This window comes from Rhyacophila brunnea, unplaced genomic scaffold, assembly GCF_057557595.1.
Source record: "Rhyacophila brunnea isolate RB1 unplaced genomic scaffold, BYU_Rbru_1.0 scaffold_4, whole genome shotgun sequence".
Taxonomy (NCBI): Eukaryota; Metazoa; Arthropoda; class Insecta; order Trichoptera; family Rhyacophilidae; genus Rhyacophila; species Rhyacophila brunnea.
Window position 1 is genome coordinate 26,102,779 of NW_028233068.1, and position 15,168 is coordinate 26,117,946.

The window sequence follows — 15,168 nt, forward strand, 5'->3', positions numbered from 1 at the left end:
GCCTAGGTGTAGACCTACAAGTTTTGTATTACATAAGGGGCACATTTTACATTACTGTCCGAGGTGCTAAAATACGTACTTTACTATGACCCTGAGCACTTCATTCACATTTTCATCATGACTGGATATTCTTGATAGGTAGGTAAAAACAATTATGTAGATGAGTGCACTGGAGGGTGAAAAAGCGCCGGGAGACAAGGGGGCGCTAGGCTGCTCAAAATGGCAATGTATATAAATCAATAAGTTAAAGAAAAGGGGGACAATACTGCAATAATACAAACAATAGGTACCTCTCACCTTAACCTGTTTGATTAGTTTTACAGGTATGAAGTTTTATACCTACATGTAAAATAAAAACATCACATTTAAATTATTTTACCTAGTACTTAATTTGTAATAGTAATAGTTTTTAAGTTTTTAATGTAGGTATCATTTTAACTGATATAGTGGAGAGGTGCTGAAGAAATATATGCTCTAAAGTCGTAGGCCCAGCGGTAGGCTTAAATTTTATGCGATACAAACAATTTATCTTTGTTAATTACCTACGATGGAAAATAGTTAAACACACCATGGATTCGAATCCCATTGGCTGGATAATATCCACATATTGATTTTTTCAAAGATTTGTCAGCTGGAGTTTCTTATGTATGCAATCTTCGCAGACTCATTCTTTTTCTAAGGAAACAAAATCTATATTTCTGGCAGGCATTTCGAGCATCTGTCATACATAACTACTTTATTTTGCTTGTCCTAGGTATAAATAATACATAATGTAGCCTATTGGAACGGAAGCCAGAATGGAACAGGATATTAAATTTTATAAAATTATCATGTTACCACAGAGTACACTGGAACTAACTTCCCTTGTTTCTGATCCTATATATTTTCTCACTGCCCCTGCCACAGCTCCTTTTACTCTATCGCTTACCGAGATGCCCGTCCCAAATTTGAGGTATTTGATCTCAGCCAGTTAATTTCTTGTACTGCCACAATATCAACATTAAGTTTTGTATGTTCTCGAGTTAGTTGTGATCATCATATTATCCTTTTTTCATTGGTGGGATCAATATTTTCCGAGGCTGGTGTTGAGGTATTGTAACTTAGGGACTGACACTAAAAATGCATTTCGTACAAAACATTCTTCTTCTTATTGTGCCATCCCCTAGCGGAGATCGGCCACCATCAAGGCCATCAATTTCAATTCAATACCGAATATATCGGAATTGTCTGATTTTTAAAATGGGAATTCCAATATTGAAAAATACTGTGATACCATATTGCAATCCTTAGTCAAGACGAATGACATACCATGCACCTAAATTGTGAAGTGAAGTTAGGCCTCTTAATATAATTGAATAAATAGTGAAAGACTGCGAAATCATTAATGTGCGACCTGGCGGCGGCGCTCATGTTGTATCTTGTCTATGGTTTTCGATTTCGAAGTATTGTAAAGTACTGAAACGCGAGAGGAGGGGATATAATTCTCCAAGCCGCCGCCTATCACCGTAAAGATTTCGCACTATACCTGTGTCTTGTATAAAGGTATATATTTCCCACTCCTAAGCTTTTCAGTATGCAACATGATTAGACAGGTGGCAAAAATGTCAGAAATAACTGAAATGAAGGAAATCATGCAATAACAGTGGAACAGTTTGGCACTACTCATGTGATATTATATTTTGTGAGGCTACTGCTCTTCTGCACAGCGGCTAATACAGTTGTTGCCGCCATTCTGCAGCGACTTCGCAGACACCTGTACCACAGTAGCATGGCGTACATACGTACACATGTGACGCCGCAGAAATGCAATTAGCTAATTAAAGCTCTTGAGACATTTTCGCCTGCTATCACGAGGGATGGTTTCCAATCCTGGCGTCCTAAAGAATTAAAATTTATATGCGCCTGTCAATTACCTACGAGGTCGCAGAGATGACCTATTCTGGGTCAGAAATATTTCCTCGAGTCAAGCCTATTAGGCATCATAAGTAAGGGGTGCAAGACTAGTCAATGCGCTCCCTAAAGACAGACATTTTCAATGATGTGCTGTGCATTTTGTTTTTGAATTTTACTGTATAAAATTGTTTATGTTTTTTTTTATTTTTTCTTCTTCTCTCTTGTGAGAGTAATATTTTGTTATAATGCAAGTAAATCTCCTTGGGGAAGTCCTGAATTTTGATTTGTTATGTCCACAACGTTTTTTTTTTTTTAAATAAATAAATATATTAACATTAACTTGTGAAATTATTGTAACTCATGTGAATAATGAAAATACCATACATAATACATCATTTAATGATAATATTGTCTTTATTATTTTGTATGTATGCCTTACATCATAAAAAATAATTTTATTATATCAACTAAAGAACCTTAAGAACATTATAAGAACAACAAATAATAAAATTTAGAGATAATAACAATAAATTAAGGGATGAAAAGAATCACAAGAAAATAAAATACACAGTAAGTTGGCAAATACTCAGTTATTACAATGTTCAAATCCAATTAGATATGCAATTTCTCAATATAAATATTGTTCCTATAAAAAATGTGTTGCCATTTTAAACATAATTTAATCCTTGATTTAAATTATCATTTACAGAATGGATTTCTATTACCATGGTGAAAAATTTATCTAATGTAATGGTCGGAACGCATTACAAATGCCTGCAATAATCTGGCCGACAGGCGGATCCGCATTAATTCTGATCAATTGTAGAATAGAAACTTGCTTCACTAAGAATTGATTACTTCTTATAAAACTTAAAACATAAAGTAGGATTTTATTGATCTATTGTTGTGCATATTCCTGATTTTGGTCTGCATACTGTTGATCTGCATAGTCAGCGGCATACTGCTGGTTCGGATCGCTATACTGTTGAGTGGGGTCAACGTATTGCTGGTTCGGATCAGCATATTGCTGTTCGGAGTAGGCTTGATCGGCAGCACCATCATACGCTTGATACTGTTGGTCGGCGGCAGCATAGTTCTGATCCTCCGACGCATACTGAGGGTCGTACTGCTGCGTTTCATTTCCTTCTGTATATTCCATTGCTGCATTGGGTTCGCCGAATAGTTCCTGTCCGCTGAACGCTTGATTATTGTCATAATTGAGGTCGTGCTCGCTATCATCTACAGTTTGCGCTATGGGGTTCCGGTCTGTATTGTTATCAGCGTTGGGAGAGTTGGGCGGATTGAGTCTCCGAGCGGTAGCGTCTGTCGATTCGGACTCTCTGAGTTTTTTCTCAAACTGCTCTTCTTCCCTCGTGGGCAAAACGGTGTTGGGCAAGTCGGGAACCCCTTCTACATTACCGACGGCGGGCTGGCGATGGCGGTCGCCGGCCTCAATGCTGTTCTTGCTGGCCTGTCGGCTGACGGTTCGTCCCGGATGGGGCTGAGCGCCGGTGGACCCAGCGGAAATCCTTCCGGCCTCAGGGGAGTGCTGGTCGCCGGGTCGGGCGGTTCGGAACTGTGACGAATTCTGTCGGGAGATTTGGTTCGGTCGGTTATTTCCGGCCGGCGTGTCGGTAAAGTGCGAGGGTTGTGCTGAAATCAAACATTTATTGCTTAACAGATTCGATACAAATTTTTCGGGTTTCAGTTTGATCACATTCATAAATCAACCTATAAATAAACTCAACAGTGACAAAAATAAGAACATGATTATGAAACTTGAATCAATGTAGATTTAGTACATTTCAAATAATTATGTTGATGTGCAAATAATTTACAGTTTTGCAATGTTAGTTAGACCTTTTCATGGCTGCTTGAGACCTGTGCGTGTCTGAGTATGATTTTTTCTAGTTACAAAATTGATATTAAATAAGTTGTAAAACAACAATGAATCTTCAAATAAAAGACATGCTTTGTAATAAAAAAAGTTCAAGTCGATCAGTGCCTAAATGTTGCAATAAACCATTTTTTGCATTAAATAATCTATGAAATTTTGAGCATCTACTTATTACTATGTTATCATTATATTCTATTACTTGCGAGCTAATTTTTACTAATACAGAATGCATTGTAAAGTTTAAAGCGTTTCGGAAGCAATAATTTTTATGACTTGTGATGTGTTGTTCATAATTTTTTTATTTTCCATTCAAACAAATGGCACAAATGTGGTTACAGTTTTTAAGTTTTTATAAAAAAAGGAAAGCAGGAAAAAAAGTATAAAGATCATGTACAAAATAGTTCTATAACTGGTTAAAGTCTATCAACTGTAAAAAGTCAGTTAGCTAAATCGGACATGCTGTCCCTGTCTTTTGACATATTATGTAACATTGTATCTACGTCTCTTCGATTTATGTAACATCCATAAATTAGTCAATCACGCACTTTAACTATGAATTCATGACATCCTTTGATAAGTGTTTTTTTTTTTTTTTTAAATGATGACACTTTCAGAAGACAGCACAAGAATACTACAAATAAAAAATAAAACCCATTACAGTTAAAATACAACTGACACTTGTAAAATGTTACATCATACTGACCAATGTTGACATTAGATACCACGATTTACTGTACTAAATTCTCATTAGCCAAAGTCAAAGCGCAACAGCATGTTTATTCTAGCTAACTGCAATCCTAAATCGGATGGAGTATTGTCTTTCATAAGATAAATATAAGATTTATTGTGTTAAAAAAAATCCAATGTGTTTTAAAGACAACTGACATGAAAAGATTACAGACTAGTGTCAAAAATAGAATAAATGGGTACTCCACTATCAATTATTGTCAAGAGTGCTCAACAAAATAATAGTGATTCTCTCTCATCAATGAAACCATATTGTCTCGCATGCAATGGCTATCGAGATAGAGTCGCTTGTGCAGTAGTAAAGCAAAACATGGGTGCGCATCAGTAATGTACCTGTCGTTAGGTTACTATCATTATTGTGGGAGTTCTGAGACACTCTCACCGACAATTGGTCTAGATTATTTTGGAGAGAGGCCATTTCTTGTCTGCAACAACAAAACACGCAGAATACACAACATCAAACATTTCCTTTGTTAGAAAACAAAATGAACCAAAAGAGCTTGAACCTCCCCGTCAGTAATTCTTCAAGCACATTTATAAAACAACATACAAGCAGATATTTGAATTATTGCATTTGTGAAATAATGACTTTTTTTAATTCACGATTACAGTGATGACTCTTATTCATTCATTACTTGAAAATGTGTCAAAAATGTTAGTGAACAACCAAATATTAGATCAATCTACGTTTTTGTCAGACTGAGATATAAAATGGGTCTTCTATAAAGATGGAGCCTAAATGTATGTAATTGAAGCAAAAAAAGGACCACTGGTCCACTGAATAAGTTAGCTATAAATGACTTCACATTACAGATTCATTTGCAGAGAACTTCACACTACTGATATTATGACATTTATTTGCCAATTCGCAAGGTGCATAAAAAGACAATCCGCCACGATGAGTAGATAAGTGGCCAATAATACTACACTTCGGCATTATTATTTAGTTGAAAAATCATGTAAAATTTGTGTAAAACTGTTTATCACTGCACTCGAGTAAGTAATGTGAACATAAAAAATGGTCACCGTTGCGTATGTAACAAAATCGAAATGGCAACTGAGCGATCTTAATATTTGTTGAGTTTACGAAACCATACTTCATGCGCTAATAATAATAAAATAATTTCAAATGTCATAAGAGAAATAATGTAAATTATAGGTCAAAATCATTGCTTTTCACTAATAATGATAATAAATAAAATTATTGTTGATTAGCTCGATTTCATTGCTTTTGTGCTTCTCCTTACCGACATTAATGTTTATTAAAAATCAGATCGTTATCGGCAGGTTATAGTAAGTTTTAGTGTACTTATAAAATTGCAGACCAACGGCAATTTTATCAAAATCGCTAATATGGGGAGTATTTTCAATTTGTAATGTTCTATTCTTTTTGATTGATCATTAAAATCCTTGACAAATCATTAAATGTTATGAACACCGTCATTCCTCACTGCTAGCAGTGGATAAATTGCTTAATCACTAATCCATAACACAGTTAAATTAGTAAGCTATAAGATAATGAATTCCCATAAAACTATAAACGTTGGTATTTGATATGAAATACAACAAAGTTATTCTTATATAATATAATGTCATAATTCCATCTACATGTTTTATTACATTTTTTACAATTTTTCAATGAAGTTTCACCAGGAATTCATTAATTATAACGAGGTTGTGTTTCCCAAAACCATAACTCCTACATCAAAATAAACACGTTGATTCCAAAACAACACTGAAACAACGCACTACACACAAATTATAATATTATGTTATTATCATGAAAATAATGAATTTTATGAAATGCACCTAACGTCTATGCTATATTCATCCATACCTCATTAACATCTGAAGCATTTATTTAGGCACCTATAATTTTTAAATGCTTACTGTTTAGACAGTTATTTTAAAAATACTAGATTTCGGTTTTCTTATAATTATTTTATCCCTGAAGTGCTCGATTTGTATAAAACATGTATAGATTAGATAAATCTACTATTTATTTATTTTATAACTTTAAAAATGATCAATTATAGATAGACACAACATACTAAACAATTTATATTTCTTAAAATATGTAATCGATGATTTTAATAATATAATTATTGATATATTCTCAAGAGGAGTGTGTACTGACATATTGATACCAGATGGAAATCTCCCACAGGAGACTACCTCAAAGGGCGGACCGAACCATCATATTTCCCAAAATACCACAGCCTACGTCCACTCTTCGCGGTGATCGCAACCCTCGGCCGAGCGGAACCCGTCTCCTTGAAATTCAAATTCGTCAAAATCCCGCCAAAACAGACGCGGTCTATCAAAAACGGCCGCTCGCGCCGCCACTAGTCAATCCGTCGGTAAAACAGGGAGCTTCCCGACCGACGGATAAAACAGGACGCCGCGAATCTGGCAGTTGGATCTAGATGGGCGCGAAAGCTCTCTCTTGCCTGATACGTCGACCAGCCAGCATCTCTCTTACGTCAACCGCCGAACCAGCAGCATCGACCGCGAAATCTCTTCTCGCCTTCGCTCGCCTCGGACGCGAAGCCAAGCCAGCATTCCGGACAGCCCGCCAAAAAAGACCACATCTGACATCGGCAGATCGCCACGCCGCAAGCACTGACTCGCCTCGGATGCCAAGCAATCAATCAGCAGCCCAGCCGCGACACCACGTTGCAGCCCGTCAATTACCAACCGACCGCCAACGACGACAATAACCTGTATCGTATCTGTAACGACTACCCTGCAATACGATGAAATAAACCAGCCTTGACCAAATACCCCGTGCGTTTCTGTCCCCCACCCCCGCTTTGACCTTGACGTTATCACGGCCTGCCATCTCCGCTTCAGAGCGCGCGAAGGCCGGTGATAAGTTGATCGCCGTCAACGTGGGGCTTGTGGGCAGGATTGTGTCCACCGGAGCCAGCATCGACCCTGAGATACGCCAGCAGAGTGAGTACAACTGTGAACTTCCTCAAACAGTGACATTTGCGAGTACTCACTCTACCGGGGGAGAAACACACGGCCGGTAGTCACAATGTCATATTGACCTTGTTTCGCGCTTGCAATCGCGACATCGAGACACGAGGCGATGCGTTTCTCGCAGCGGAAATGACGCACGAGATCGCGCGGAACGTACTCCCGCGAGTTCATTCGATGTAGAAAGCCTAGCCAGACACTGCTGGGGGGCCGCGCAAAAAACCGCGTGGTCCCGAAACCTGGAATTCAGCACACCAGTGGCGCCTGACAGAAGCAACAGCCTGGATAGCAAATAAGCATGGACATCGGCTCCATCGCAAGACGTGACAGCAGCATCGTTATGTTCCTCCGACCAGCGGTATCATCCGTCGACCCTGGCCCACGGAGGAATACGTAAGATGTCATGGCCAACGGCGTCGCGACGCTACACGGAGATGCCCCGGCTACCGACGCCGACGCTCTTCGTGACCGACGTCACCCAGCACAGCGAGGTGCCAGCCAACGGCGCTCGTACCTCAAACCCAGGCGAAACATCTGCCACCAGCGCGGATGTCTCGCCTAGCATAACCACTAGCCTTATCAAGCCTAGCGAGTCTTAACGCACTGGAAGACGACACTCCTCGCAAAGACCCAAGGTCAAGCTTCAGTACCAAACCCCATAACCAGCCGCTTACCATTTGGCACCGGCGTTATCACGGAGTGCCCCGGCGCGACGCCCGGCACCTTCGTGATATACCTTACGGCAGACCGAGGTTGGTCGCCTGGTCTCTGGTTGCCCAACCGGCGGTGACCAGCAGATACATCAGACACCGCCTCAATCGCCGACGGCCCAAGGCTACATCGGATCTGCAACCTGAGGAACCAAGAAGACTGAAGCGGAAGCCAAGATTCCAGGGACACAGCAAGACCCCCAGCATTAATCGACAAACATCCGACGCCAGCGAGGATGTCACGCCCGCCTTAAAACTACGACACCTATGGCCAAACCGCTTCGACGCCTTGGACGTGCGAGAAGACGACGCTCAAGAACTCAAAGGTCCCACTTCCAACACCAGACCCCATCACCAGACGTCTATTCTTGGAACCGGCGCTATCACGGAGTGTCCCTGACTGACATGTCTGACACCTCCGCGAAAACCTCACGAGGAAGCTGAGATTGGTGCCCTGGTCTCTAGTCACACAATGGCGGCGACTAGCAGGCGCAACAGGTCCCACCTCACTCTTCGACGGCCCAAGGATGCGATGAGCTGGTCGATTCGAGGGAACCACCATGTGGAAGTGGAAACCTCAGCAGTTTTGACACGAAAGAGCCTCAAGCACGCCAAGACCATCGGACGCGTCAAAGCCGCACAGAGGTGAACCGGCCCCCAAGGACAAGCGACGGTAGGCTGATGGAAAAGACGACGGTTCGGTCGTTTCCCGGAGAGGTCGTTTGATACCAGATGGAAATCTCCCACAGGAGACTACCTCAAAGGGCGGACCGAACCATCATATTTCCCAAAATACCACAGCCTACGTCCACTCTTCGCGGTGATCGCAACCCTCGGCCGAGCGGAACCCGTCTCCTTGAAATTCAAATTCGTCAAAATCCCGCCAAAACAGACGCGGTCTATCAAAAACGGCCGCTCGCGCCGCCACTAGTCAATCCGTCGGTAAAACAGGGAGCTTCCCGACCGACGGATAAAACAGGACGCCGCGAATCTGGCAGTTGGATCTAGATGGGCGCGAAAGCTCTCTCTTGCCTGATACGTCGACCAGCCAGCATCTCTCTTACGTCAACCGCCGAACCAGCAGCATCGACCGCGAAATCTCTTCTCGCCTTCGCTCGCCTCGGACGCGAAGCCAAGCCAGCATTCCGGACAGCCCGCCAAAAAAGACCACATCTGACATCGGCAGATCGCCACGCCGCAAGCACTGACTCGCCTCGGATGCCAAGCAATCAATCAGCAGCCCAGCCGCGACACCACGTTGCAGCCCGTCAATTACCAACCGACCGCCAACGACGACAATAACCTGTATCGTATCTGTAACGACTACCCTGCAATACGATGAAATAAACCAGCCTTGACCAAATACCCCGTGCGTTTCTGTCCCCCACCCCCGCTTTGACCTTGACGTTATCACGGCCTGCCATCTCCGCTTCAGAGCGCGCGAAGGCCGGTGATAATATAAATACATAATAGCCATCTGCCATCAATTCAATATTAAGTCTTAGATTGGTATAAAATATATTAAAATAGACATATGTACCTATCATAGTATGATTCAATAAAATAAATACAAAAGCATAATTACAGTGAAACCCCGATTTTACATGGCCGGAATTCACGTTTTCCCGCTTTTTGCGTGTATTGTAGTATTATTAATACCTGATTTCACATTTTCTTTTCCTGTGATTAACATCTGAAATACATAGTGAAAATTCAATTAAAATTAAGAATTAATTTATTTAGCACATTGAACTATGTATGTATGTAGATAAATGCACAGCAATCATTGAAATTATAAGTTGCAGTCGCATAAGCGGATTCCTTTTTATAAATACGCCTGCCGTATCCGAGGCCAAGTTTACAGTGCTGATGTTCATGTGAATTTCTTTTTTATAGACACGCCTGCAGTGTACAATGCCAAGTTTGTACAATGAAGTTGGTGGGCGATTTTCTTACTTTGGCCAGGGTGAGCACACAGTATTTTTCATAATTTATTTGTAAAATCGAAGTTCCACTATATGTGATTAAATTAGTTAAAATCAAAAAAAACATACATAAAAACTACAATATGTACAAATTTAAGACAAATTCATGCATAAAAACTATTAAAAAAAACTCAAACGCCAAACAGAGGTAGACTGAAATGCTTATGCTACGCTACCTTTTCATTTTCAGTTTCGAGATCACTATGACATTCGCTAGTCGTCGAAGTATTGTAAAGAGAGGTGTGGCCATTAGTGAGAGTGGCCGGAGAACGGTTGGACACGGTCAGAGTCTCGAGAGACGTATCGTCGCTTCTGAAAGTGCTATTCTTTGACGTTTGGCTGCTCGCAAACGTTGAGCGCTTCTGACTATCCGCGGACACGGTGCAATATTTAGAAACACCTCGACCCCCTGACAGCCTCGCTCTGCCATGTAGAGCGCTGCTTGTAAAAAAACTAGCATTGTCCTGTTTATCGTCTTCATCATTTAAAAGACTGTTATTGGGGGTATTGTGATCTGCATGAATCTCATTAGCCGATGAATCAGATTTGTTAGCATCTTTGACGGATAAATTGTCAAAGTAGTGTGAATCGCTTGCGAAGCGACTATAATCTTTGAGAGCAGAGTCGGGAGTGCGGGCGGTGGGGGAGAAAGCGTGCTTGTGTATTGTAGGGCAATGTTTTTTATAATTGGCCCAAACGCCGCGAAGCTTCCGCATGAGTTCTGTGTTTCTCTCCGCCAATTCGGACTTTTCGCTCCTGCAAAAAGCCGCAACGGTTGCATATAATATAATATAGGGAGTAGACAGCATTGCAAACATTATAAATCGCAAACAGATAATTTTGCATCCGAGCAAACCTCATACTGTATAGTGCGACTTCTATATTCTGGCTGACATGTCATCGCAGCCAGTTTGACAATATTGTAAAAATAACAATAAAAAAATGATTCAGCCTTAAGAAAATATTTTTCTGACAAAATTAAACCATGGATAAATGAATGACTTATTTTTCCTTTGAACAATCATACTATTATTAGAGTTGCTCTCATTTTGCTCTAAATAACTACCATCGGTTTTGTCCTTCTTTTCATACACAATATTTGAAATAAAACATAATGCTTCATCAATTATCAACAATTTATGTAAAAGCTTAATCGAAAGCTACCTTTTCACGTGAAACCAAAATTTTGACTTTATTATCAGAGTATGTAACACGAATATAACAAGAACCATAATGAAATCAAACAATCATTATGTATAAACATTTTTATTATTAAAAGTGAGATATATTAACAGACAACAAAATATTTGAGTAGATAGTCATAACATAATGTAAAGGGAGAGGTTTGACCTCAATAGATATAGAGAAAGTGGTTATATCAAAAGATGCTTTGATAAAAGCCAAAATATTATAAGAACACTTTGCAGTATAGTGGTATACCAACCTCAATATGTAATAATATAATAATATAAATTCGCAAATTGGAAATGTAACAAAATGTTTCCAGTAACAATTTATAAAGATAGAAATTTCTAAAAAGTAATAAATATGATTATACTATGTAGGCTGTTACTAGAATAGCAAAATTATCGAAACAAGATTCAAAATACATCATTAACATCGAGAACCTCATATCTTTGGGAAAACTTAATATTTTTAAGCTACATTATTTAACGCAATAGTCATACCAGGCAGTTACTGTTATGACACAACAAAAAATGGTTAAAGGAGTATTACTAAATTGAACGGTGAACCCGTAGTGGCCGTAGTACGTAACAGTAACTCTGTGCTAACCACTGATAAATAGTAGATCTTTAAAAATTGGTTCTTCTTTGGATGCCATTTTTTTGCGTTATATTTATTGGCAGTGGTTTGTCAGACATTATAATCGTCATTGGGAAAATAGTCCAGCGGCTTCCGGTGCCTTCTGCAGACTAATTCCGACTGATTTAATTACATATTGATACCGGTGTATCTATTGGTTGGTGAATATCAGTAATTCCTTTACAAAAGTAATGTAATATAAAAAAATTTGGCATTATAAGAATTTTATAGTACCCGAAGAGTGGTCTTTTCAATTACCTATTTTACGACATCTCTGATTGTCAAACAATACAAAACCTTTTGTTCCCGGCGATATAGAAAGCAAAGAAATAGAAAGTCAGCAAAATAAATCTATTTTATGAAAATAATATAAAGAGATCAGTTGTCTTCCGTGTTACATAATACTTAAATATATTGTAAACATGCAGCTACTCCAAAAACATTTTACGCAGAATCACCAATCACCACTGATATGGAAATAATATTATCAATTTATGCAACTACATATCCACAGCAAACTCCAACACGACATCAATTTCATGGACAATATTATAAAATGTAACAACCGGCAAAGGCATCAATCATTCTACTCTTCCATGGGAACAGCTTCACTTTCATCTCGCGTTTCCAATTGATTAACCGTTTCCGCATTATCTTGTAGTGTTTCGACAGAAAGCAGACTTTTATCAGTACCTTCTTCAATTGCGGCAGACTCTGTGACATCGTCAATTCTTTCCGGACCTGCGGTATCATCGTCGGCGGCTACTTTAATTTCTAAATCATCCGCATCGGCAATGACCGTATCTTCCTTTAGAACCATCGGTTGATTAATTTCCTGTCCCGCTGTTCCTAAATTTACATCTACTTCTCTGTTTCCGTTTGACAAATTCTCTACATTTATTACACTATCATCTATATTCTCTATCCTGACTTCTAAATTTTTAGTTTCTATTTCTTTGCTCTCCAAAATATCAACGACGGTCACTCTGGGTTCTGAGCGTTTCCTAGATTTCTTATGTTCCCTCTTGTCAGATTTTTGACGGGGCTTGGGCACGACCTTGACGCTAATATCGACTTTAATCGGTTCCTTTTTCTCGTGTAAAAAGGGTGATTGGATATAGAGCGGAAATTTGACCACGGAGGCGAGCTCGCGATCGATCGACTGCGTAATGCAACGTTTGCTACTCGACGAATCTGACTCGCTTCCGATCGGCCGCTTGGGGGTAGGTCCGGTACCGTTCGGCCGCCCTTTGCTGTCGCAAGACGCGCACCCTGTCCCTGTTCTCTTTGTCGTCGGCCGTGACGGGCCGGTCGAAGTGACGCCCGCCCCTGTATCAACAGACCAACAAAACAAAGCCGCATTAACCAACTATCATAGCCAAGGGTGCCGTCTCAATTTTGTGTATACCACACATCGAGGACCAAGTGTGATAATTTCAATTTTTGTAATAAATATGAGAGAAGAAAAGCGTGTAGCAAAAGATAAGAAAGCATCTTTTCATGTTTGTCGACACTAGCAGTTATATATGTTAGCAATCAGCAATATTATAACTTATAAACACTGGGGTACTGCTTTGTCAATTACATATCATTGTATTTTCGTATAAATTGCCACAGCAAAGTTCCATCTCTCAATGAGAAGGATTTTGAAAGTAATAATAAGCATCAGCATCATCGCATGAAGAAATTGGTTTAACCGTTGTTAGATGTAACTTTTATGATTGTACGAATTATTACATTATTATTTTGATCATTTAAAATACAATATACTTATAATATGTTAATATCATATTTTGGTAGGTGAGGTGTCGAATTTGTAGTAAAAATCTCTCCATACGTAGGATTGTCATGTTGAAGTAATTTTCTTTGTAGAATATTCCACATTTTTAAGAAATCGTTAGCTATCTTACAACTTAATATAAAATATTTTATAGATTGTTCAATGATAAAATAATTCATTCATGGTTTTTCTTTAAATCATTACACAAATTTACTTGTGTATAAATAAATATACTGGGTATGTACAAGAAATCAAATAAACTACTGAGAATATTACTTATTGTATAAATTATTGTATGTAATTATTAGTGTTCATTAGGATCTCATAGGGTAGGATGCTTTGCAAAATGAATAGATATAATATTATGTGATAGAATTTAGCTAGAATCTTCTTGGGATTTTGACTTCTATCTTAAAAAGCTAGTGGTGGCGTTTGGCTGATTCGGTTTGATTAATTTTAAAAATTAGAAAAATTAAAAGCAATAAAATAGGTGAATAAAATTTATTTATAACTATCGAACTGTATATTTAGATTTTTACATTTGATAGTGTTAAAAGAAAATTATAAAGCTGGAATGGCAAAAAAACCGTGCACTGGTTCCACCACTACCTTTGACACAACAATTATTATTACACAGCATGGACCTACTATTTAATTTAATTATTCAAGATAAAGGAATGAAGAGAATGAAAATGATCAAGTGAACAGGAAAAAAATCTAAGTTTGAGGTGCTCGATAAAATTGCTCCTATAAGAGCCAAACTGCTGTGTGAAGGTAAAAAATTAAGAATTTGGGGTATATTTGCAAGCCTAGCTTAAATATATTGTAGATTTTATAGGAAATATGTACATATATGTCATGATTCCCTATCTTTTATAATCTTGAAAATTATCATTGCATGATCTCATTAAATATATTAATCCTTTCCACGCGGACGGCACACCTGTTGTACACTTATTAATTGGCCATTCGATATAATTTATTTAAATGCGGTAATTAAATAGTAATTAAATGCTCCTCGGTCAACAAGTTAATATCATAACAGAGTATCATTGTAAACACTGTCGTGTTAAATTTAGAATAAAGCCATATTTGGTACATCAGATATCCGTGGGTACAGCATTTTTTCAAAATATTATTTTATCAATACATTCAGTATATCTTAAATTTCAATGTTAAATATCATTGGGCAGTTAACTATATTCTGTAAACTTTTTATTGGACTTTGTAATTGTAATACTTAACAGTTTGTAATAACATTCAGTGTTGTGTATTTGCCATGATATTATTATGTATTTATGACAACTTAAAATATTATTAACTGAAAATTTTCTTTCCCATTGAAAAAAA

General features: G+C 38.6%; 1 protein-coding gene and 1 long non-coding RNA gene across 3 annotated transcripts in view; one reads left to right on the forward strand and one right to left on the reverse strand.

Annotated features, from left to right (window-relative positions):
* Positions 1-2,280: 2,280 nt before the first annotated feature.
* The window catches only part of LOC147067154 (uncharacterized), a 30,965-nt gene continuing 18,077 nt past the window's right edge, over positions 2,281-15,168 (reverse strand). The window contains exons 15-16 of one of the 2 annotated variants that reach the window (XM_085954894.1): positions 4,871-4,962; positions 2,281-3,546 (exon numbers count right to left, since the gene is read on the reverse strand). In XM_085954894.1, coding sequence (XP_085811020.1) covers positions 2,792-3,546; positions 4,871-4,962 — 847 coding nt within the window. In that variant the 3' untranslated portion in view covers positions 2,281-2,791. Of the gene's footprint in view, positions 3,547-4,870; positions 4,963-11,468; positions 13,368-15,168 lie in introns of those variants that run through there. The other variant, XM_085954895.1, reaches the window with a different exon arrangement.
* The window catches only part of LOC147067155 (uncharacterized), a 561,518-nt gene continuing 553,169 nt past the window's right edge, over positions 6,820-15,168 (forward strand). Inside the window, exon 1 of the long non-coding RNA XR_015071546.1 lies at positions 6,820-9,687. This is a non-coding gene — a long non-coding RNA (uncharacterized LOC147067155). The remainder of the gene's footprint in view (positions 9,688-15,168) is intronic.